The 25,565-nt window shown below is 44.4% G+C and overlaps 1 protein-coding gene across 1 annotated transcript; it reads right to left on the bottom strand.

Annotated features, from left to right (window-relative positions):
• Window positions 1-3: 3 nt before the first annotated feature.
• On the bottom strand, window positions 4-23,639 carry TGM7 (transglutaminase 7). Its single transcript, XM_045450798.1, has 14 exons — window positions 23,532-23,639; window positions 20,351-20,417; window positions 17,503-17,685; window positions 16,596-16,841; window positions 15,609-15,727; window positions 13,851-13,979; window positions 13,585-13,762; window positions 10,932-11,070; window positions 5,784-5,887; window positions 5,194-5,436; window positions 3,379-3,705; window positions 2,828-2,988; window positions 681-814; window positions 4-450 (listed from the first exon to the last, which is right to left on the bottom strand). The coding sequence occupies exons 1-14, from the start codon at window positions 23,637-23,639 to the stop codon at window positions 195-197; spliced, it is 2,394 nt and encodes a 797-aa protein (XP_045306754.1). The 3' UTR covers window positions 4-194.
• Window positions 23,640-25,565: the final 1,926 nt, after the last annotated feature.

The raw sequence follows: 25,565 nt of genomic DNA, 5'->3' as shown, positions 1-25,565 counted from the left end.
TGATAAATTAAGAGGTCTTTATTGTCTCTTCCCAAGATGCACAGAGGTTCTAATAGTGCTTCATTCACCCCAAGCAGGCCAGGAACCGGACAGAGAAGGGGAAAAGATAACATTACACCTTCAGGAGCAGAAAAGACCAAGGTGGGGCTGCCAGAGGGCTGGAAGGGTATCAGGAGTGGGGGGTAGGGAAGGGGCTAGGGGATGAGGAGGGGAGCAGTAGGAAGGGTGCTGGGCTCAGGGAGAGACGGGAGGGGGTGGTTGGGAGAGTACAGGGCGGGGCGGGGCGGGGCTGAAGAAACCCTGGCTGCAGCAACAAAGATGTCCTTGTAGCCCTTGATCTCCTTGATCTCATTGCTGCTGATGAGGACTTGCAGCTGGCGTGGTCCAGTTTTGATGGGGTAGAGGTCCAGTTGAATGTGGATGGTGTGTCCAGCCACCAGAGTCCCAATGCTGAAAGTCATAAAGAGCCTGTTAGAGCCTTAAGTAACTGCTGGGATGGGTGATATAGTTTCCCCTCTTGGAGTAAGCACCTCCCACCCCCCAACACCACCAAGGTCAACCTTCCCCAAGGAGGGTGGGAAAGTGGGGGCAAGTAGGCACCATTCAGGAGACAAAGGACCGACCTATGACCCCACAAGTTACCCCTTGTCAGAGACCAGCATGAGACAGACGGTACTTACTTTTTGGATATCTGCCCATCAATGAGGCCACTTCCCTCCAGCACCATCATGCAGTTACTCAGAGCAGTCATTAGGGTATTGGTGAGGGTGATGTGGACTCTCAGTGCCTTGCCCACCTCAGCCCTTTTAGACACCTGTGAGGAGAGAAGACAGGGATATTGTGGGCAACTGGCCTCATTTCCACATTCCAGTTCAGTACCCTCATTCCACTGTCCTTCTCTTCACCACCAGGGACTGCTTCCTTACTGCTAAACCACTGCAATTGGGAGAGAAGAATGTAAGCCGAAGACTATTCAAGGTTAACAAATATCCTGACCTGTCTTAGAAAGTCACAATGCTTCAGGAAGCCATTGCCAGTTGGGAATTGGCACCAAGTTGAAATCTATTTCCCTCCCCACCATCTAGTTCAGGATGGCAATTAGATTTCAACTAACGTGCCAGCTCCAATCTGTTCATCATGGCTAATAGAAATGGCGTGTTGAAAAGGATCCTGAGGACAAATCCAGAGTCAGAGAGTTATGACTGATTAGTAGCGTCTGACAGAGGCATGGGATAAGAAGTGCTATATGCACCATCCATATGCTATCAGTGATATCTTTCTTTTTTTCCGTTTACTTATTTATTTTGAGAGAGAGAGGGACCACAAGCAGGGGAGGGGCAGAGAGAGAGGGAGAAAGAGCATCTCAAGCAGGCTCAGCACCATCAGTGCAGACCCTGATACAGGGCTCAAACTAATGAACCGCTAGATCACAACCTGAGCCCAAACCAAGAGTCAGATGCTTAACTGACGGAACCACCCAGGTACCCCTAGCACTATCCTTCTGAGGCCAATGTCACATGATATGGCAGAGCCAGGACCTGAGCCAGGTGTCCCAGACCCCAGCCAGGATCTTTCCCCCACGTTGTTCTGACAGTAGAAACACTCTTGAGTTTCCCCAGGTGTGTTCTGTGCATCCCACGTGAGGTCTGTGTCATAGGGCAGCATGGCCTTGGCCTGTGAGCGGGAGGCAGGGTCTCTATCCTACTCACTTCTAGAGCCCGGTGCCTAGTGCAGTGCCAACCAGGTGGTGGATATTTGATGAACATATGTTGAACTAAAATGGGTCCTGACCACCCAGATCATACTCAAGGCATGTTCTGCCTCAAAAAGAGAATTAAGAAAAAGTAAGAACCCACCCTGGCTTCTCTAAAATTCAAATGAAAGAAACAAATCCCTTGTCCTCTAATGAGGGCATCAAAGTAGAACAGGCAAAAATGTCTTTGGGATCCTTCATACTCACACAAATCATCCCCAGTTCCCTTAACTGTGGGGACCAATTGATAGTCTACTCTGGTTCTGATGTGTTTGCATTGGATCTTGTTTGTAACCAGGGCTCTGGGTAATGGGGGCAGGGTCCTCGCCTCAGCACCAGGCTGTGATTCTACCCACTGTTTGCCGCACCGTGGCCTGACAACACTCCCAGGTGAAAACTGTCAGGTGGTCACATGGTTTATGATGTGGAGATACTCATTCTGGTTGGGGTGGAGTGTGCCACTAACAAATCCAGCAGGTGCAAAGCCAGGTTGGGATCAGGCAGCGGGCAAGTTCTTTAGAACAGGAGGGGAGATGGAGAAAGGAGGCTTTGAGGGAAGGAAAACCCTGGTAACGGGAGATGGGGAATATTTCTGCCCTCCATTTATCCTTCTTCCACCTGTAATGACCTTGCCAGCCACACAATCTTAGAACTCAAATCTGAGGCTCCTTTCATATGTCCTCCCTCTTCCCTGTCAACCCTGTGTTATCTGCAGTCACCTTTGGAATTTCACTTGTGGTTTTTCTCAAATCCGACTCCTCTACTCAATCTCCCAGCCATGCCTCTCCTGTCTCTCTGCCTCTGCAAAGCTATCTCCCTAAAATGCTTTCATCTCCATCTCATTTCTCTGGACAGTGTCTTCCTATGCATCCTCCACAAAATGTCACTTCCTCTGGGAAGACTTCCACTCTGCCCTGCACTTTGCACAGAGGACAAGACAACACCATACTGTGCTTTAATCATCTATTTGGTGTCTGAAGCAGGGACTGTATCTCATTCACTGCTGTAGCCCCAGCCCCTGGGTCGGGTGAGTCAAAAGGCTTCCGGGCTCCATCTCTGTCCAAAACACCTTACCTCAATAGATAAATTGGGAGGTTCCAGAGAGATATCTTTTAGGACCAGCATGGACCTCCCCATATCCTCCACCTTGGCAATGCCAGACACACGGATCAGCTTCTCATCTGTCAGCTTGTTTCTATAATTGTCGTAGGGTAGCAAGAGCGGCCACTGTATCTCTAAGCACAGACAAAAGACATCTTGAGTCTGGAAACAAAGACACACGCACACACACACACACACACACGGAAATTTGTATGTGTGAGATTCTATGTGTGTGAGTCTGTATGTGTGTGAAAGTATGTTTGCATAACAAAGAGAAAGATACAGTGTACTTAACCTATACTTACTGCCCCCAGAAGTCATTGCTATGTCTCACCTAGTGGGATAGTGTCAGAGGTACAGCACATGGCATATGTGACCCCCTGCCAACAACAGCTTCACTACCTGGCACGTGTGTGTTGGGGTGCAGGGATCTCTGTGTAATCTGGCTGAACCATCCCAGCTTTGTTCATGACCCCACAGCTCCCATCCCTATAGGTGATTTTCCAGGCCTTGTTCATACTCACCCTCCCCAAAGTCCAGGTTCAAGTGCACTGTTTGCCTCCAGAGGGGCTCCCGGGTGCCACCCTGGTGCAGCAGGGCCTGTGCGCAGAAGTGCACCACCAGTCTGATGGGACCCCGGGGGTGGACTCTGTCTGGCACCCTCAGGGCATGCAGCTTCAGCAATAGGTCCTGGCCCCACTCAGGCGTCCTGGCCAGGTGAAGCTGCAGCTGGGCTGGCTGATCCTGAGATCCCCTGGACCCCAGCAGATCCAGGAAGGGTGAGGAGGCCCTTCCTGGGCCCAGCATTTTCTGGGAAGCCTTCATGAACACAGATCGCTCTTCAGGGGATCCTGGCAGAAAGGGGAGCCAGGAAAGACCTCAGTGAGGAGGGGTTGAGAGGACCAGTGGCCTTCTTTGGGAAACAAGCCACCCAGAAACTTCCAGCTCCCTTCCCAAAGGGAAGCTACATAAGGAGACAATACAGCTACATAAGGAGACAATAGCTACACATAAGGAGCCACATAAGGAAACAATACAGCATCGTGGCTGAGAACAGGGGATTGGTATATTGCTTGGTGCTGCATTCAGATCTTGCTCAGCTAGGTGTCCCTTAATCCCTTGGTGCTCAATTCTTTCATTTATAACCCAGATATATGTCCTTGCCTCATAGAGTTGCCAAAAATTTGAGTTAAATGAGTTGCTGAATACCCAGTACTGTTCTTTGTCATCAGTATTGTCACCGTCATCACTGTCATCATCATCATCAAAGCCAAAGGCTTCCCCCCCTCCCCCACCGCATCAACATCCTCACTTCTAAAATACATGCTCAAGAGACTCTTAAAAACTGAGAGCAAACTGAGGGTTGATGGGGGGGTGGGAGGGAGGGGAGGGTGGGTGATGTGTATTGAGGAGAGCACCTTTTGGGATGAGCACTGGGTGTTGTATGGAAACTAATTTGACAATAAATTTCATATATTGAAGAAAAAAATAAAATAAAATAAAAGGTAAAAAAAATAAAATAAATAAAATACATGCTCAAATCTTTTAAGTGGGTCTTCATCTCTTGCTCCTGGGGTCTACTTAACATTCAGGTTGAACTCCAACTCATCCCAAATTGTGGACTTCTCTAGTGAAGTTACTATGCACCAGAGGCATTGCTCCAAGTGCTTTCTCTGTATACTCAGCTGCCCTCACAATAGCCCTCTGAGGTATCATTAACCCATTTTACAGATGAGGAGGTGGAGGCACAGGGATGTTAAGAACACATCCAGGCTTATATACCACTAGAACATAGCAGTACCAACATAGCAGCATTGTTGGTACTCAGGCAGCCTGATGCCACCCTGGCCTTCTCCACAGGGACATCTACTCCCTTCCACAGGCCAGGTGTCCTTCCTTTCCCTCCTTAAGTGTCCACCTCCCTCCTTGCTGCCACCCCCACTGCCATGATGTAAGGAGACCATGATATGACCCTAGGACAGAGTTGCCATAATAATAAAGAACATTCCATTTGAATTTCAGGTAAATTTGAATTTCAGATATATAATAATTTTTGTTTAAGTATATTACATGCTATATTTGGGACACACTTATACTAATGAAATATTTGCTTATCTGACCTGATCTGGAATTCAGATTTAACTGGGCACTCTGTTTTTATTTGCTCAGTCCAGGAGCCCTAGGCCCACATGGCCAGGGTCCAGGAAAGCCCCTGGGAGTTTGCGATGAGGAGGAGGTGATCAGGTGGTGTTGGTTTTAACAGGCATGAACCATTCTCACTGGGAAGAACACAACAGACGTCATGTCCACCCACCCTGAAACCCCAGGGCCCCAAGCACCTTCTGGATACTTGTAGGAGCTGGTAATGTTCTGTCGCTTAGCTGACCCTACCATCTTGGTGCTGATTTCCTTCCCAATGGAACGGGTATTATGGTCCAGGATTTCCTGGGCCTGACCATCTCTGAAGAGCCAAATGACTTCATCAGCATTCACCTCAGCGTACACAAATGGGGTGTCATAGGGCAGGTGAACCTCCCCTTCCCTGATGGCCTTCACAGAAGCAGGACCGCAGCAGAATATCCCTGTGGAAGGAACAGAAGTTGAGGACAGCTGACAGCTGCTAGCATGTGGACTGGGCCGGCTGGTGGTGGCGAGGGCAGGTAAGGGGATGGGATGGAGAAAACCCTCACACACCGAGTGCTCTCAGGTTCCCACAAATTCATCCGATCCTCACAGCCACCTGTGGCATTTATCAGCTTCCCCGCTTTGCAGGTGAGAAAACAAGGTCTTTCGAGTCATCTGGGTCACCCAGCTGAAGGCAATGAAGTGAGAAAAAATACTACCCCTTTCTGGCCTCCTGCTCATGTGATCAGTCCCTCTGCTCAGCCCCCCACGGAGCCCAGATCCTTCCACAGTGGCCCTCACTCACCGCTGCTGGTTTGCTGGGGAGTGGGGTCCAGAACTTGCCACCCATTGTATCCTGGTGGGAGATCTTTCCGGATCATCCAGCACTCATTCCAGACATGGAAATTCCTGCAGAGAAGAGTAAGGAAATGAAGATTCACATTTTCCTGGATTTGTCAGGTATCAGACACTACATTGAGTGCTTTATATTATTGTTTTTAAAATTTAAAATGTAATTGACATACTATATTGTATTATTTTCAGGTGTGCAACATAGTGATTTAACATTTGTATAAATTATGAAGTGATCACCCATGAAAAATCTAGGTACTATATGGCACTGTACAAAGTTGTTATGTACTAATTATATCCCCCCCTTTTTTTACTCTTTATTTGGAAGTAATTTCAAGCTTACAGTAAAGTTGCAAGAATAGTACAAAAAATACCCAGGGGTGCCTGGGTGGCTCAATCAGTTAAGCGTCAGACTTCAGCGCAGGTCATGATCTCACAGTTCATAAGTTCAAGCCCCGCACTGAGCTCTGTGCTGACAGCTCAGAGCCTGGAGTCTGCTTTGGATTCCGGGTCTCCCTCTCTCTCTGCTCCCCCCTCCCCCGCCCCGCTCATGTCTCTGTCTCTCTTTCAAAAATAAATAAACATTTTTAAAAATTACAAAAAATACCCATATACCCAAGTTATCTATCGTTAACATTTCGCTTCATTTGCTTTATCATTGGCTTTCTTTCAGTATGGATTTGAAGATTATCAATACATTTTTTCTTTTGTTTTTTACTTCAGTGTGTATTTTCTAAGAATAGAGATCTTCCCTTACAGTTATCAACCCCACGCATTTCTTATTGATATAATATTTTTATCTAATTTACTGTCTATATTTCAATTTTATCAATCGACCAAATATTGTCCTATTTATTTTTTTTAATTTACATCCAAGTTAGTATATAGTGCAACAATGATTTCAAGAATAATGCACCTCACCCATTTAGCCCATTCCACCTCCCACAACCCTTCCAGCAACCCTCTGTTTGTTCTACATATTTAATAGTCTCTTATGTTTTGTCCCCCTCCCTGTTTTTATATTATTTTTCCTTCCCTTCTCCTATATTCATCTGTTTTGTATCTTAAAGTCCTCATATGAGTGAAGTCATATGATATTTGTCTTTCTCTAATTCCGCTTAGCATAATACTTCTAGTTCCATCCACGTAGTTGCAAATGGCAAGATTTCATTCTTTTTCATTGCCGAGTAATACTCCATTATGTATATATCTACCACATCTTCTTTTTTTTTATTTTTTAGCTTTTAATTTACATCCAAATTAGTTAGCATATAGTGCAACAATGATTTCAGGAGCAGATTCCTAATTCCCATTACCCATTTAGCCCATCCCCCCTCCCACAACCCCTTCAGTAACCCTGTTTATTCTCCATATTTAAGAGTCTCTTATGTTTTGTCCCCCTCCCTGTTTTTATATTATTTTTGTTTCCCTTTCCTTATGTTCATATGTTTTGTATCTTAAAGTCCTCATATGAGTGAAGTCATATGATATTTGTCTTTCTCTGACTAATTTCACTTAGCATAATACCCTCCAGTTCCATCCACATAGTTGCAAATGGAAATATTTCATTCTTTTTGATTGCTGAGTAATACTCCATTGTATATATATACCACATCTGCTTTATCCATTCATCCATCGATGGACATTTGGGCTCTTTCCATACTTTAGCTATTGTTGATAGTGCTGCTATAAACATTGGGGTGCATTTGCCCCTTCAAAACAGCATACCTGTACCCTTTGGATAAATACCTAGTGGTGCAATTGCTGGGTCGTAGAGTAGTTCTATTTTTAATTTTTTGAGGAATCTCCATACTGTTTTCCAGAATGGCTGCACCAGTTTGCATTCCCACCAGGAGTGCAAAAGAGATCCTCTCTCTCTGCATCCTTGCCAACATCTGTTGTTGCCTGAGTTGTTAACGTTAGCCATTCTGACAGGTGTGAGGTGGTATCTCATTGTGCTTTTGATTTGTATTTCCCTGATGATGAGTGATGTTGAACATTTTTTCATGTGTTGGTTGGCCATCTGGATGTCGAACTTCTTTGGAGAAGTGTCTATTCATGTCTTTTGCCCATCTCTTCACTGGATTATTTGTTTTATGGGTGTTGAGTTTGATAAGTTCTCTATAGATTTTGGATACTAACCCTTTATCTGATATGTCATTTGCAAATATCTTCTCCCATTCCGTTGGTTGCCTTTTAGTTTTGCTGATTGTTTCCTTTCTGTGCAGAAGCTTTTTATTTTGATGAGGTCCCAACAGTTCATTTTTGCTTTTGTTTCCCTTGCCTCTGGAGACACGTTGAGTAAAAATTTGCTGCAACCAAGGTCAAAGAGTTTCTTGCCTGCTTTCTCCTTGAGGATTTTGATGGCTTCCTGTCTTATGTTTAGGTCTTTCATCCATTTTGAGTTTATTTTTGTGTATGGTGTAAGAAAGTGGTCCAGGTTCATTTTTCTGCATGTCACTGTCCAGTTTTCCCAACATCACTTGCTGAAGAGACTGTTTTTATTCCATTGGATATTCTTTCCTGCTTTGTCAAAGATTAGTTGGCCATACATTTGTGGGTCCATATCTGGGTTCCCTATTGTGTTCCATTGATCTGAGTGTCTGTTTTTGTGTCAGTACCATACTGTCTTGATGATTATGGCTTTGTAATGCAGCTTGAAGTCCGGGATTGTGATGCCTCTAGCTTTGGTTTTCTTTTTCAAGATTGCTTTGGCTGTTTGGGGTCTTTTCTGGTTCCATACAAATTTTAGGATTGTTTGTTTTAGCTCTGTGAAGAATGCTGGTATTTTGATAGGGATTGCATTGAATATGTAGATTGCTTTGGGTAGTATTGACATTTTAAAAATATTTGTTCTTCCTATCCAGGAGCATGGAATCTTTTTCCTTTTGTGTGTGTGTGTGTGTGTGTGTGTGTGTGTGTGTGTGTGTGTGTGTGTCTTCAATTTCTTTCATGAGCTTTCTATAGTTTTCAGTGTATAGATTTTTCACCTCTTTGGTTAGGTTTATTCCTAGGTATTTTATAGGTTTGGGTGCAATTTTAAATGGGATCAATTCCTTGATTTCTCCTTCTGTTGCTTCATTGTTGGTGTATGGGAATGCAACCAATTTCTGTGCATTGATTTTATATCCTGTGACTTTGCTGAATTCATGGATCAGTTCTAGCAGGATTTTGGTGGAATTTTTTTGATTTTCCATATAGAGTATCATGTCATCTGCAAAGAGTGAAAGTTTGACCTCTTCCTGACTGATTTGGATGCCTTTTATTCCTTTGTGTTGTCTGATTGCTGAGGCTAGGACTTCCAATATTATGTTGAATAATAGTGGTGAGAGTGGACATCCCTGTCTTGTTCCTGACCTTAGAGGGAAAGCTCTCAGTTTTTCCCCATTGAGGATGGTATTAGCATTGGGTCTTTCATATATGGATTTTATGATCTTGAGGTATGATCCTTCTATCCCTACTTTCTTGAGGGTTTTTATCCAGAAAGGATGCTGTATTTTGTCAAATGCTTTCTCTGCATCTATTGAGAGGATCATGTGGTTCTTGTCCTTTTTTTTTTTTTTTTAACGTTTATTTTTGAGACAGAGAGAGACAGAGCATGAACGGGGGAGGGTCAGACAGAGGGAGACACAGAATCTGAAACAGGCTCCAGGCTCCGAGCTGTCAGCACAGAGCCCGACGCGGGGCTTGAACTCACGGACCGCGAGATCATGACCTCAGCCAAAGTCGGCCACTCAACCGACTGAGCCACCCAGGCGCCCCTCTTGTCCTTTCTTTTATTGATGTGATGAATCACATTGATTGTTTTGTGGATATTGAACCAACCCTGCATCCCAGGTATAAATCCCACTTGGTCGTGGTAAATAATTTTTTTCATGTATTGCTGGATCCAGTTGGCTAGTATCTTGTTGAGGATTTTTGTGTCCATGTTCATTAGGGAAATTGGTCTATAGTTCTCCTTTTTAGTTAGGTCTTTGTCTGGTTTTGGAATCAAGGTAATGCTGGCTTCATAGAAAGAGTTTGGAAGTTTTCCTTCCATTTCTATTTTTTGGAACAGCTTCAAGAGAATAGGCATTAACTCTTTAAATGTTTGGTAGAATTTGAATAGTGTCCTTTATTACATTCTTTACTACCCAGTCTAGGATCACACATTGCATTTAGCTGTCCTGTCTCCTTTGTCTACCTTGATCTGGAGCAGTTTCTCAGCCTTTGTTTTATTACATTGAAATTTTGAATTCAGTATTTATTTGCCAGAGCTATATTCATTTTGAGCTTATCTGAGGCTTTCTCATGATTAGATTCAGGTTATGCATTCACACACCAAACGCTACATAAGTGATATAGCCTTCTCAGATACACCACTGCTGATTGAATCGGGGGTTCTTCAGCCCTTTAGGAACTCAGAGCAGGAGGGGCTCCAAGGATTGCCACTAGCTCTCACACAACCCAAAGATCTGACCTGGAACCTGGCTGGAAAAGGAAAAAGATGACACCAGATTTACAGTACAGCAGAGGAGAAGGGAGCCAGGGGAAGAGATCAGAGATCCAGAAATGAAGGCACATACACACACACACACACATACATACAGAGAGGGAGTGAGGTGGATAGAGGAGGAAACAGGAGCCAGGGGAAGAGATCAGAGATCCAGAAATGAAGGCACATACACACACACACACACACACATACAGAGAGGGAGTGAGGTGGATAGAGGAGGAAACAGGAGAGACTGAGGAAGTGGACAAAAGCAGCAAGTGCAGGCTTTGCCCAAGGAGAAACAGAGAATGGCACAAACAGATGGCTCAAAGAAGGAAGAGTCATCTGTAAGATGCATAAAGATTTTGAAGTTAGTGTTCACAGAACACAAAATCAATTTTTTTGGTTGTGGGCTTCAGAATGTTATCCCATAGTCTTATATTTCTGAAGGGAGTTTAGTGTGATGATGTAATTAGCCAGAACAGTCTCCTAGGTTAGGGAATTGCTCTCTGGGCACCAGCAACAAGATAAAGGATGATATTGCCTCAAAACTAGAGAGAACCAGGTCAGAGCTTCCTTACCCTTCCTGACATGGAGCAGAGATGTGTTTGAGATGGTGTCCCTTACCATATTTTGTCTCGCTTCTGAGTAGGCAGCATCTCTGCATTTTGGTCATAGTAGGTGTCGACGGTCAAGTTCCTGTCCATGTTGTGTGCAGAATGAAAATTGGAAACCACACGGGTTAGAACACCTAAACATCTCATTACTAAAGAGAAAGAAAACATGGAGAATCACTGAGTTCATTTCAAGCAGAATCGTTAGCTCCCCATGAATGCTTTCTAACTTTTAAGCTGGAGGAGAGAAAGAAGGTCAAGATTCTTGCAGATCCATACCTGTAAGTCCTTTATTCTCAAAGCACTAAACCCAGGCCCAGAACCCTGCTGCCTACCTGTCCCATTGATGGTCTCCATCCCACTAGGAAGAAAAAAAATCGTTTGAAGGTTACTTAAAACAACAATAAGCAACTCAATTTATTATTTAGCGCTTTTTCCATTCAGCAGCTTTCCAGATTAAAAACAGAGAACCTAAAACATTTGCTAATTTGAAAGAAAATAAAAAACTTCAGGCCTTGTGGCCTGTTTTAGAAGAGAAGCTGTGTGGCTTAACTTCTCTGGGACTTAGTCTCCTTGTGTGTAACAAAATAAGGAATTGAAACAGATGATTTTCAATTCTGAAATTCTGAATCTGTAATTCTACTGAAATACAAGGATTTGGAGGAGGTAAGAAAGAAATCAGGGAAAGGATAGAAGGGCAAGATACACATAGAAGTAATTGGAAGACATCAGAGACAGAGGGAACTTGCTTGTACAATGAGGCAATAGCCATCTTTGATGAGGCAACAGCATCCTCTTGTGGCATCTCAGGATAGTACTACAAAGGCTTTTTAAAGCTGAGTAAAGATCTTTTTCTTTTTTTTTAAATGTTTTATTTATCTTTGAGAGAGCTCAAGCTGGGGAGGGGCAGAGAGAGAGGGAGACAGGATCTGAAGCGGGCTCTGTGCTGATAGCAGCAAACCCAATGCAAGGCTTGAACTCATGAACCTTGAGATCATGCCCTGAGAGCCGAAGTTGGACGCTCAACCTACTGAGCCACCCAGGTGCCCCCAAAACTGAGTTAAGATCTTAAGATTTCACTTAAGTAGTTAAGATCTACTCACACAAAGCAGATATTACACCACCTACACCACCACCACACCCAAGCGTAAGCGTGTATACACACACACACACACACACACACACACACACACACACATACATCTTCCCAAGGCCAAGTAAAATCAAGCCAAGAGCCAGATGTGACCTTTGGAACATAGGTCTCCACCTCAGCCAGCAAGGTGAGGAGTTCAGACAAGTTTATCCTATCCCTCTCCAGCTCAGGACCAGCAGTGGGTGCCTCCTGAGGCTGCTGGGAGGATTATAGTGCTTTGAAAAGTAAGAGGACTATTGAGATTGACCAATCTTTTTGTTACAATTGATTCAAGAGTCCCACAGGGAGCCAGCCATGTGCTCACAGTCACTTCTCTACTCCCAGCCCATCTCCTGAGCTTTTAATAACCTCTCTGCAGGGGTGACAGCTAGACCAGGACTGCAAGTGGCCAGAGGCTGTGTGGTGGGAGCAGCTGTCCCCTTCCTCAATGGCCCCAGAACTTTAGGGCCTGGGAGTGGGGAGAGGCTTCAAGACGGAGTAAGGATGCAGACCTAGACCTTCTCCCTCTCATCCCAGGGCCTAAGGGCCCAAGCTCTCCTCTACAACACCTGCCTAACTAGGGACTTCCCAGCCCAAGACAAATGTGGCCGTATTAAATGCTGGTGCTGTGCTGAGCATTTTCCAGGGAAAATGAATGAGCAAAGTGAGGTCACTCTGTTTGAATACTCAGATTTAAACATCTCGTCTATCTGTAGCACCTGTACATATCTGCCAAGCTGTGCTGCCCCTCTCAGAAAAATCTAGAACTTTGTCTTTGGCCCCTGTCTCTGTCTTCTCTGTTCTTTGCTCCCTCATCCTCCAATTCAGAGTCAGCCCATTCACTCAGCAAACACTGAGCATCACAACACAACAGGTAGCATGTGTAAGGTACTCCTGCCTTGCATGGGGCAGGACAGGCAGACACCTCAGTATTCTGTCTTTCTCTCATCCTCACAGATAATCCGATCAACACCTTTGCACTAAATCATAAATAAATGGTAATGCAAAAAACACTGATGCTCCATGTGGGTAGTTAGCAAAGTAGCAAATCTCCTATTGTAACTCCTCAAGAAACTCTCCAAGAAGTATTTGGGAGCCGCCAGCTCTGCCTACACGTGGGATCAGACTTTCCCAGACCATTTGCTTGTACTTCAAGCTTCCCTCAGCTGTCCCTGACTCCAGGCTCACCAGGAGCTGAGAAACCTGAGCAGTGGCAGAGAGAAGCTGCCTTTGCTTCCACTTTGGGGCCACACTCTTCTTTATCCAAGTGACCATTTTAGTAGTCTAACTGCCATCAAGGAGACTGCGGAGTGATTGTGACGGGTCAACCTCCCTCCTAGGAAAATATGCAGGAGTCCCCAAGAGTATGGAGTGTGCTGGGTGAGAGTCCCTGTGTGCACCATCTCTTAGCTGTGGGGCTATGGTCAGGCCACAGTTAACTTATGTGAAAATGGAGATAACCAGAGCCCGACTTCAAAGGGTCATCCCAAAAATTAAACGAATGCTTCTGCATCCCCATCTCTCCCTCACTCACCTGTGCACATCACAGCTGCAAAGACCCAGCACTGTCCATACTTCACAGGCTGCCTGCCCCTGGCTAACCACTGCCGCAGGATGGCTACGCTGCCATTCCACTCCAGCGGGCTGACCCCCCTGGAGTAGTCCTCTCCCCAGTTTCCCTGCAGCACACCGTTGTCATCGTTGCTGTTGATCTGCAAAGGACAGACAGGCGGGTCCCCACAGTGCCCTAGGGAAGCTCAGATTGTCCTCAGACAGGGCCGGGAGAGCTTCTGTGCTTACCATGGCGCTCACCACCCTGCAGACGTACACAGGGTCATTCCGCTGGGAGTAGTCTTTGGATGGGTTCTCTAAGAAGTACAGGCTCTTGTTCAAGATCTCAAAGCAGATATCTATGATGTCCTCTTCAAACTTCCAAGTGATTTCAAGGGAGAGAAAAGAGAAGAGCGTCCTAAAACTTCAAGTCAATAACACAGGCTTTGAGGGATGGTGTATATGTGCTGGAGATGAGGATGGGGTAAAATATAAGACAAGGTCCTGCCTTCAAAGAGCTTATAAGTCAAATTGGGAGTGTATGAGATTCAGAATTCTGGAAAATGAACCTGAGTGGCTCTAATGGAAAATGCAAACAGAATTTGGAGGTGAGGGATCCCTGTTGACAAGAGATCAGAGAAGGCCATTAGCACCAGTAGGCTTGGAAGGGCCAGGTAGACAGGAAGAGAACAGGATGGGGACGTTCACCTGAGGTCTTTGAGTATGGTGCTGCCCAGGACAGGGGCTTAGAGGTTCTCATTTCTGGAGGACATGAGGGAGTAGGAAAGACCAGATGGATAAAAACAGGGCAGCTGTGAGAGGTGAGGGAGAAGAGTATGGGAGCCTTGAAATCAAGTAGAGGAGTTCAGCTGTAGCTGGGAACCCAGGAGAAGCCAGTGTAGGTTCATGACATAAGTTTATAACATATACTTGATACATATGCCTATGTGAAGTATGGAGAATGCTGGCTCTTTGCAGCTGTGATGTGCACAGGGGAGTGAGGGAGAGGTGGGGATGCAGACATATGTCTCCGTTTCAAAAAATCACACAAATTGTCACAGTTGGAGCACACAGGCTCCCCACTCCCTCCCCACCACCCTCCTGGTGAGTGTGGATGGGGCTGAGATGTCACTGGGAGGGAGGCAGAAAGTACACCAGTCATATTTGCTGGTTGAAAGTGGAAAAGTTGCCCAGAGCCAAAGGTCCTGCCGTTTGTACACTGACGGGATGTTTGATGTTATTAAAGAATTGTCGTTTATTTTTTCAGTTATGATAATGTTCACTTTTTCAGGAAGAATTGTTATCTTTTAGAGCTATAATCAAAGTATTACTCTATTAAATGATATGGTATCTATAAATTCCTTTCAAAACTTCCAGTGATGAGATTGGAGGGATGGGGACAGTACAGACTAGGGACAGGCAAACTTTTTCTGTAAAGGACCAGATAGTAAGTATTTTAGCTTTTGCAGGCTGTGGGGTCTCTGTCTCAGCTACACAACTCTACCACTGTAGCATTAACACAGCCACAGGTGATACTTAAGTGAATGAGCATGGCTGTGTCCCCGTAAAATGTCATTTATGGACACCACAGCTTGAACTTCATATAATTTGCATATCACAAAAAAATTTTTAGTTCTTTTTCAACAACTTAAAAACACGAAAACCATTTTAACTCATGAACCACACAAGAACAGTCAGTGGACTCTAGTTTGCAAACCCCCGGTATAGATGGAATAAGATTCACCATAAATTGCTCGTTACTGGAGCTGAGAGACAGGTTCATTTTAGTATCCTGTCTACTTGGAAAATGTTTTAAGTTTTTTATATAAAATATTAAAAACTTGAAAGATATCTCCCCTTCCTTCCTTTCCCCTCTTACTGGTTGGGAAATTGGCCCCGCACCACACACTGTGACATTTGTTAGTGGCCTTTTGTGAGCTAATAGAGTTGATTAAGAACCAGCGAAAGGAGACCTGCCCCAGGCCCCGTTTCTGGTGACAGTATTACCTGCCCATAGTTCCAGGGCCAGGAGGTGATGAATCTTTCATGACCCTTGTAAACAAAGCCATAGTCCATCATGATATACTCCTGCAATAGTATTTCACTTGGCAGGTAGACATCATCCTCTGAGTGGTTAAGAGTAGGAGAGGGGGCAAAAGACAAACAGAGAAATTAAAAATAAAATAAAATAAAATAAAATAAAATAAAATAAAATAAAATAAAATACAGTAATGACAGTGTCTTGCTGGATAATAGGGGAAGGAATGGGTTGGTGGCAATAGAAATCGAAACTGGACCCCTTAAAAGTCTATAATGGGGGCGCCTGGGTGGCGCAGTCGGTTAAGCGTCCGACTTCAGCCAGGTCACGATCTTGCGGTCCGTGAGTTTGAGCCCCGCGTCGGGCTCTGGGCTGATGGCTCAGAGCCTGGAGCCTGTTTCCGATTCTGTGTCTCCCTCTCTCTCTGCCCCTCCCCTGTTCATGCTCTGTCTCTCTCTGTCCCAAAAATAAATAAACGTTGAAAAAAAAAAATTTAATAAAAAAAAAAAAAAAGTCTATAATGCTCTTCTAGAGGCCAGTGATATAATCTGTACCTTAAAACATAATGATTATCATTTCCTGATTGTAAAAGTGGAAAGCCTATTGTAGAGATTTGGAAAATATGGATGACGGAATGCAGATAATGAAAATCACTCATTCCCACTACTCACAGACACCCACCACTACAGTTTGGTATATTCCTGCCACTCTTTCTGTCCACGTACATGTAATACAATTAAGATCACACTGTGTTCCGTTTCCTAATCTCTTTCACTGCACATCACACCACAAGCATTTTCATCATGCCATTAAAATTCTTTTTTTAAAGATGCTTTTCAGTGAGCATGTGGTATGGCATAGATAAGCAGCTTTTATCTTCTGGGCTTTCTCAGAAGAACCTCCCTGAGCCTTCCTAGTGGATCAGGTTGTCATTACAGCCTGCGAAGCAGTTGTACCTGCATTCCAAGGGTTAAAAAGCAGGATGAAAGTTCCCAATGGGTGAGTCACACTGTGACCCTGGCCCTGAGAGATCTCTATCTTCAGAGTGTAGGGACCAATGACTGCATTGGATGGTGTAAAAAGGGAGACAAAGAGTGAGTTGGTGTCAATGGTGAAGTCAGAAGCACTCCAGACATTCCCTTGTCGAGCCTGGGTAAGGGAGAAGGTGGCTCGGGTTCCCAGCAACTCCGTGGGCGCTGGTCCTGTGTGAGAGACAAATGACCCCTCAGTGAGGTTTAAAATCTATGTGACATGATTCCAGGGGGCTAGGAGGACCCTCACCTTCTTCCACCACTTGCTAATCCTTTTGGTTTAAGGCTTTTATTGCCACTGGATGTCTTTGGGCAAGCCACTGAAGATCTGTGGGCCTCAGATATTTTTATCTGTAAAATGGGATCATCATAGTACCTGAAAGCTAAAACTCCTGTCATGGGGATTAAATTATATAATATATATGAAGTTTCAGCACAGTGCCTATTGTGCATTTAAAAATTGGCTGTTATCAGGGTGCCTGGGTGGCCCAGTTGGATAAACGTCTGACTCTTGATCTCAGCTCAGGTCATGATCTCACAGAGCCCCACATCAGGCTCTGCACAGAGCCTACTTGGGATTCTGTCTCTCCTTCTCTCTGCCCCTCACCAGCTTGTGTTCTCTATCAAAGTAAATAAATAAACTTTAAAAAAATTGGCTGTCATCATCACAGTTTCAATTTGTTGAGCTGGCCAAATCTTTCTTTAATGTCACTTATCAGGAGAGCACTTAGAGAGTCCTGGGGATCCCAGGAAGAGGGAGGGGAGGGAGCACTCAAGAAGGGGAGGTGGGAGCCCTACAGGTGAATTTTGCCTTAGGGCAGGGTGAACTCACCCGTCTCAGCCACAAAGGTGAGGTAGTCTGTCCCAAAGTGGAAGGGTCGGCTGAAATGTAGTTGGAGCAGAAAGGACTGGCCCCGGCGTACAACAAGCCGCTTCAGGCCCATCTCCTGCGTGTGATGCTCCTGGTTGTTTCTTGGGCTCTGCAGGTCCACAGACCTGAACTTCAAGGCTGCCACTGGAGGGGTATTGGGAGAGGAGACAGGTCACTGCCCAGCTGTGGCTCCCCAGGTTCAACATCCCCCAACACTTCTCAATCATTTCTGCAGCACCTGGCTCTGACTTCGGTAGGATTACTGTCTACACCTGAGCCCTTCTGCCACCCCTGCCTGCTAGTTTCACAACTTAGCCTTGGCAGTTTAGCAGGCCCCAACCCTGGAGTGGGAAGATTGTGATCCTGGTGACTCTGCACCTGGACCCAGAGCTATAGGGCTCAAAAATGAGGGCCCCAGGGGGCACCTGGGTGGCCCATTAGGTTAAGCGTCCGACTTCAGCTCAGGTCATACTCTCAACATTTGTGAGTTCAAGTCCTGCATCAGGCTCTGTGCTGACTAGCTCAGAGCCTAGAGCCTGCTTCAGATTCTGTGTCTCCCTCCCTCTCTGCCCCTCCCTCACTGGCACTCTGTCTCTCATCCTCTCAAAAATAACTAAACATTAAAAAAAAAAATTAGGGTCCCAGGAAGAGAAAGGTTTCCAGATAATTGACACTTAATCCATGAAGTGCCACCACATACTATTGACCACTTTTGTTGACAGTCTTTCCAAAAGTTACTCTATTATCATGCTGATAGAAGAAAGAACATATTAGAATTTTGTATGAATTAAGTCAGTGAGCTGACTAGAGGCTGTGACCTCAGCTACAGGCAAGTCCCTGCTTAAGATGCTGGGTAGGTAGCTTCTTTCTCACCTCTCAGCCATGCTCTGGGTGAATGAGGGCACGGACTCTTCCCAGGATGCTACTGTGTGTGTACCTAGCGTACAGTTTAAAGACTCTCATAGCACAACTGGCCAGAGTGTGGGCTGTCACTACCTTAGCTCTGAGACCTTGAGCGAGTCACTTAATATCCAGAGACATCAGTGTCCTCAGCTGCAAAATAGAGACAGTGGTATTCCTACCCCATAGGGTCCATGTGAGCATTGAGTGAAGATTCACAGGTAAAGGACTTGTGGTAGTGGCAGGTACGGAGTAAGCACTCAGTAATCATTAATTGCTCTTAGTGCTAGTAATGACACAGCCTCAGATTGTATTTGCTTTGTTACTTAAAAAAATTTTTTTTAATGTTTATTTATTTTTGAGAGAGACAGAGACAGAATGCGAGTGGGTTGGGACAGAGAGAGAGGGAGACGAATCTGAAACAGGCTCCAGGCTCTGAGCTGTCAGCACAGAGCCCAACGCAGGGCTCGAACTCACGAGCTGCGAGATCATGACCTGAGCTGAAGTCGGACGCTCAACCGACTGAGCCACCCAGGTGCCCCGCTTTGTTATTTTTTTTAAAAATTTAATGTTTATTTATTTTTACTTTTGAGAGAGAGAGAATGAGAGAGAGAGAGAGACAGCATGCAAGTGGGGGAGGGGCAGAGAGAGAGGGAGATGCAGAATCCAAAGCAGGCTTCTGAGCTGTCAGTATAGAGTCCGACGCGGGGCTTGAACCCACGAACTGGGAGATCGTGACCTTAGCCAAAGTTGGACACTTAACCAACTGAGCCACCCAGGCGTCCCTGAGTCATTTTTGCTGGTGATATTTACTGCGCTTACTGTAAACAAAAATCCATTTGGTCTTTTTCCCTAGTAGCACATCAGTTTATCTCAGTGGTTCTCCAGTGGAGAAATTCTGTCCCCTGAAGGACATGTAGCAATGTCTGGATACATTTTTGGTTGTCACAACTTGGGGTAGAGGCCGGGGATGCTGCCAAACAGCATCCTAGAGGAAACACAAATTTTAGCACCTACCAGTTTTTGTGCCGTTCACATTCTGAACTTCCACACTGATGCTGTATGTTTTTGCTAAATTAGTTCACTTTGATAGTTTTGGCCCATCTTTCCTACCTGGCTCGAATTCTTAAATCCTTGTTCTTTCACCCAAATGCTTTACGTTGCCATCTGGGGACTGCCTAAACTGTTTTCCAGGTCTTCATCCAAGACATTGCTAATAAGATGGTTCTAAGCATTAGGGCTTAAGTCAGACACCAATGGAGTATCATGTTGGAGTTTTCTTCCAGGTTAATGCTAAGTTATTAGGAAATACTCTTTAAGTATAGTTGTGCAACTAGCTGTGACTAACATCTGATACTTCATCTGAGGAAATGGGATTAAGTGCTTAAAATTTTCCTTCACAGCCTAAAATCAAATCCAACTTTCATATTTGTATCTTTCCCACAACCTTGTTAAACATTTGACTAAAAACAGAATGTGGGTGATGGTCCCTTGATCCCCCTTCTTGTAACCATCTTTCGTTGAGGCAGATTCAAAGATGAATCACTGGATCAAATAGTACAAAGTTTTTAAACCTCTTATTGTAACTTAGGCACTTAAATAATTATATTATTGCAACCAGAGAAGTCAGGACGAGATCTAACACGGATGCCTTTGAGTTACTTAGCAGCATTTTTTAAACATCAGGTCCAATCCATTAGTAGTTTGCAAAATCAATTCAGAGAAATGTGACCAATATTTTTTTAAATAGAAAATATCACAATGTAGCACACATAAGGAGAGGAAGAATAATTTTGTGTGTAACTGGGTCACGATGTAAACTGTGGGTCAGAGTCAAAAAGTTTGAAAGCAACTGGCCTAGATACTGATTGTATCTTATCTTTTCCTGAGGGACCTGACATTTTCATACCAGGAACTACGGAGCCTCCAAAGGAAGCTTCTCCACCCCATGTGTAACATCCAGTGGCCGTTCCACCCTGAAAGATCAGATACCCAAAAGAGGCAGTGAAGAGCCCACAGAAGTGCTTACGTCACTTCCACAAGAGAGAACAGGACTGGGGGCAGCCTTTTCTGGGCTGCTGTCCACAGCTAGAAGCATACTTCTAAGGGCAGATCAATTCTCCCTTTACTCAGGCTGGGGTGGTTTGGGAAGGAAAGGGGAGGAGGAAGAAGGAAGATGCCTTCCTCTCCATGCCTAAGATTGCAGTGCGCAGAGAAAACTTGTTGTCCGTTGGAGACTCAGGTTTTCTTATTTATGCCACTTAACACCATTATGCATTTGGCTCACTGAAGGCCTTTTCATGTCAGGAAGACAGTGACTTCAGAGAACAAGAGGGAGGTCCTTCAAGGGAGCAGGAAAAAAATTCAAAAACCAAAAGGATCAGGAAGAGGTTTAACAAAGCAGGAAATCAAGCAGAAGCAATTAGTAAAAACATGTCAACTCCCACAAGGCCTTCTTGCCTTGGCCATTGGCCCACCAGAGTTAATGACTTGAGCAAGAGGAGAGGAAGCCTTGGCCACATGATTCCCGGTGCTTGACTAATATAAAGACAAGGAAGGATCAAAATATACCCCCAGGTATTATCATCCTGAAAATGTGTGGGGGCAGATGGGCAGTCATCTGCCTATTATGAGTTCTGAAGCTCCTGCCACCTGAGACCAAAACCTGAGGCAGCCTTACTCTCACAGATGACTCCATCTCTCCACTTGGGTCTTAGCTCAGAGGCACCTGCTGCACAGGGGCTTTCTTCAGCCACTGAATGTGATGCCCCACCTCCCACCCTATCGCTCACCATCACAACACCCTTTTTTTTTTTTTTTTTAATTTTGTTTTTGACGTTTATTTATTTTTGAGACGGAGAGAGACACAGCATGAACGGGGGAGGGGCAGAGAGAGAGGGAAACACAGAATCGGAAGCAGGCTCCAGGCTCTGAGCCATCAGCCCAGAGCCCGACGTGGGGCTCGAACTCGCGGACCATGAGATCGTGACCTGAGCCAAAGTCGGACGCTCAACCGACTGAGCTCAACACAACACCCTTTTTATTCTCTGCTGGGCCCTTAATAGTATCTGGGTTTTTTCCACGGAAGTAGAGACCTTGGCCATCTTCTCACTCCTGGATCCCCCACACCTAGGATGGAGCATGGTTCCTAATTGCTGCTGATAATGGTCGCTAATGTTCACTGAATACCTACTACCTTCCAAGTACCATCCGAAACATTTTATGTGTCTGAAATCATTTATGTTCTCACAACCACACTGTGATTGAGGTGTTAATAGTGTTGCCCACATGCAGGAAGGTACAGGGTAGAGCTGCGATTTGAACCCAGGTAGGTTGGCTCCAGAGCCTTCCCTCTTAATCTTCAAGGTCTCCTGCCTTCCCTAGGGAATGCTCTGAGATGTTTGCTGGTACAATGTGGGCAGCATGGGTAAAGTACTAGGAGACTAGCCTCACAGGACAGCAGTGGGGCTGTGGTGGAAAAGAAGGAGAAAACCCTCTGTGGGCAGCAGGGCCAGGATGGGGAGGGGGGGGGCTTGAATCAAGGCCAAGATGCTGCTGTTTAATCCACTACTAATGGGTATACCTACCCACAGTGGGAGGATAAAATGGTATACCTTTCTGAGGGCAACTCATCAATATTTATTATAAAAGAAAAGAGGGGCGCCTGGGTGGCTCAGTCGGTTGAGCGTCCAACTTCAGCTCAGGTCATGACCTCACAGTTCACAAGTTCGAGTCCCACATCGGGCTCTGTGCTGATGGCTCAGAGCCTGAAGCCTGCTTCTGATTCTTTGTGTGTCTCTCTCTCTGTCCCTTCCCCGCTCACACTCTGTCTCTCTCTCTCTCAAAAATAAATAAACATTTAAAAGAAAAGAAAGCCTTAAAACATAAATACATTTGAGGCACAAATTCCTCTTCTGCGAATTTTTCCTAAAAAAAAAATCATAATTTATGTACAAAAATGTAAACATAAGGATGTTCAGTGCAACCTAAATATCCTATAGTAAGTGTTGGATACATAAACTTTATTCCTCTGATGTCAACATAACAAACAAAAAGAACAAAGAATATGGGGAAATAATTCATGAGGTATTAAAAAGTAACATAAAAAGACTAAAACCCAGTATGTTACAGATTATCTGTAGGTGGTGATATTATGGGAAATTTTTCTTTCCTTTGAGTTTTTTGGTATTGTCACACTTTTGCTTTGAACATGTATTCCTTTTGTATCAAGGAAAAGTGTTACTTTGATTAGAGGCGGGTTTCTGAGCAGGAGTGGCACCATCAAAGCTGTAGTTGAGGATTAATCCAGCTATGGTATGTAGCACAGACAGAGGGAAAAAAGTCTAGGGAGGGAAGGGCAGTGAGACTCTGTCGCAATAACCCAGGTAAAAAAAAAAACTAAGAGGACCTAAACGAAAGTGTTGGCAAGAAGAAAAGAGGGACCGCCCTGTGTGTGCGAGGGACTGAAGCTCACGGTCATGTGGCAGGCTAATAAACACTTGAAATACCTTGACTTCCAGTGCTTCGCAAAGCTAGTTTGGGTGAAGACTGGGGCAGGTTAAAACAATCCACAGCCAGCAACATCCTAGGCAATCAGGCTACTGGCAAAGGACTGGAAAGCTCCAGACAGAGATGGCGAAGGGTAAATTATCCCAGGCACAGCCAGCAGTGAGAGCCAGCACCTGCCAGCAAATGTCAGGTGCACTTTGGCTCCTTCTCTTCTCCTGCTCTTATCCCTGCACTTAGTCTAGCTTCTCTGTCAGTGTCTTTTCTTTTCCCACTTCTCGTTATTGTCGGTTTGGGACTTTGATAAATACTTCATTCTTTTTCATTTCTTCCCTTTTAAAAAATGTAAAAGAATACATCTTTGTGAGAGCCCATGAAGATTCCTAAGCGATGAGATTACTGCAGAGTGTTTCTATGTTCCTTAGAATGTGCAAGAAGAAAAATATCTTATTATTTGAAGGTTCAAGTACAAATTTCTTCGTGAAGTGTTCACTGTCCTCCACAGTGTGGTCTCAACTTATCTATCCAATTTTATCTCACGGTAGCCCATAAACTCTGCTTCATTCATGTTGTGGCCTCCAAACCTCTGGCTGTAGGGATTGAGGAAGGACCCCAATCTCTACATCCCCACTGTCTCGATTTTTCCAGTAAAACTCAACATCCACCTTCTCCACGAAATCCTCCCCAAGCATTTTGGAACATGGAGATATCCTAGCACCAGTAGCAATAGTTTTATAGCTGGGTAATATTTACTAAGTGTTTATAAGCCCCAGGCTTTATATACATTGTGTCCTTCTATCCCTATAACTACCCAACAAGATGTTATTAACTCCATATTATAGGTGAGCTGACAGAGGATCAGTGAGATTAAGTTAACTAGGTAGGTGTCACCTATAAGTGGCAAAATTGTCGTTCAAACATAGGCAGTTTGAATTCAGAGCCTAGCTTTTAACCTCTGGCTTGTGGTGACGGTCTGGAGGTTTTCACTTTTTTTTTTTTTTCCCCCTCATAAGTGAATATCCTGCTCTAGTCAAATGAATAAAGCTCCTAAGAGGAGCTGCTCTGGTGAAAGAGGTGGGGGAGGAGTCCCTCTGGCTTCTCTGTAGAGCCCTACCTGTCTAAAGAACACGGTGAAAACCACATATTCATCCCAACCTCCTCATCCTAAAATGTCAGCAGGTGAGATCAGAACCGGTTTCAGGGCCCACCTGTGTCTCTCTCTTCTCTGCAATTTCTCAGACTCTGAACCCTTATTTGTCAGTTAATTATGTACCACTAAGTCCTTTCTTTGAAACATTATTTTCCTTTAATGATATCTACATGAGTAGCTGTGTTGGGTGATTGTTAACAGCTAGTACTCAGCAATTCAAATAGCTGCTGGCAAAGGAGAAGTGTTCCCAGAATGGCTACCCAGGTTAAATCATTAGGTCTTTTGCAGCAAATGTAACAAAGGATTAATATCCATAATATGTAAAAGTTGCTATAAATATTAAGAAGTCTTCAGAGAAATGCAAACTATAACAATAATGAGATCTTATCTTTGATCCATTCAAAAATATTTAAAAGAATAATAATAGTGTATTCTGTGAAATTATATATGGAAGTGGACAGTCTCATACATTGATGGTGGGAATGTAAATTCATATAGACTTTTTGGAGGAAATTGATTGATACTAAAGAGTAGAAGAAAATGCCATCCCCAAATATGCCACTTTGGCATAGAGATTATTTTGAGCTGAAGGCACTTGAGAGGCAGATATAAGAAAAGCTTTCAGCACTTTCCCTATTTGCTTAAAAGCAGGACATAAATTTATAAATGTGTCCCTCCTGGCTGTCTACCATAAAGGGCAGAAGTTCATCACCAGAGACAGCTCTAGACCCTCATCAGCCCAGAGATGGCACCAGAGAAATCTACACAAGAAACTATTAACTGGCCTTTCTCTTCCACTAATTTCCCCCTATGTTTACCCTCCTACAATTTGCTGCCCTCGTGACTCAAAATGCATTTCCTTTGTCTTGTCACTTCTCTGTAACATGTGCACGTGTAAGTGCAATGCACATGTTAATATACTTTTGCTTGTTTTCTGTTTCTTTTATCAGTCTAATTATAGGTCCTCAGCCAATGAACCTAACTGGTAGAAGGAAAAAAAGTTAAGTTTTCCCTCCCCTACAAGATCAACCAAAAACTTAGAGTGGCTATTGTCTTTGATCTAACAGTTCTTTTAGAAATCTTTCATATAGGGGTGTCTGGGTGGCTCCATTGGTTGAGCATCTGCCCCTTGATTTCAGCTCAGGTCACGATCCCACATTTCGTGAGATCAAGCCCCGTGTTGGGCTCGGGCTGACAACACGGAGTCTTCTTGGGATTCTCTCTCTCTGCCCCTCCTCCATCTGCATGTGTGCTCTCTCTCTGTCTCTCTTTCAAAATAAATAAATAAACTTAAAAAAAAATCTTTCATGTAAAACATACTGGCACACATACGCCAAGTTACATCAGCAGGGATGTTCATTGCAGCATTATTCATAAGAACAAAACACTGGAAACAAGCTAAATGTCCACGAATAAGGCATAGTAACAAATTAAACAAATCAATAAATTTATTAAATAAGTTGCATTT

Source organism: Leopardus geoffroyi, chromosome B3 (assembly GCF_018350155.1).
Source record: "Leopardus geoffroyi isolate Oge1 chromosome B3, O.geoffroyi_Oge1_pat1.0, whole genome shotgun sequence".
NCBI lineage: Eukaryota > Metazoa > Chordata > Mammalia > Carnivora > Felidae > Leopardus > Leopardus geoffroyi.
This window is presented reverse-complemented; position numbering and strand designations above follow the sequence as displayed.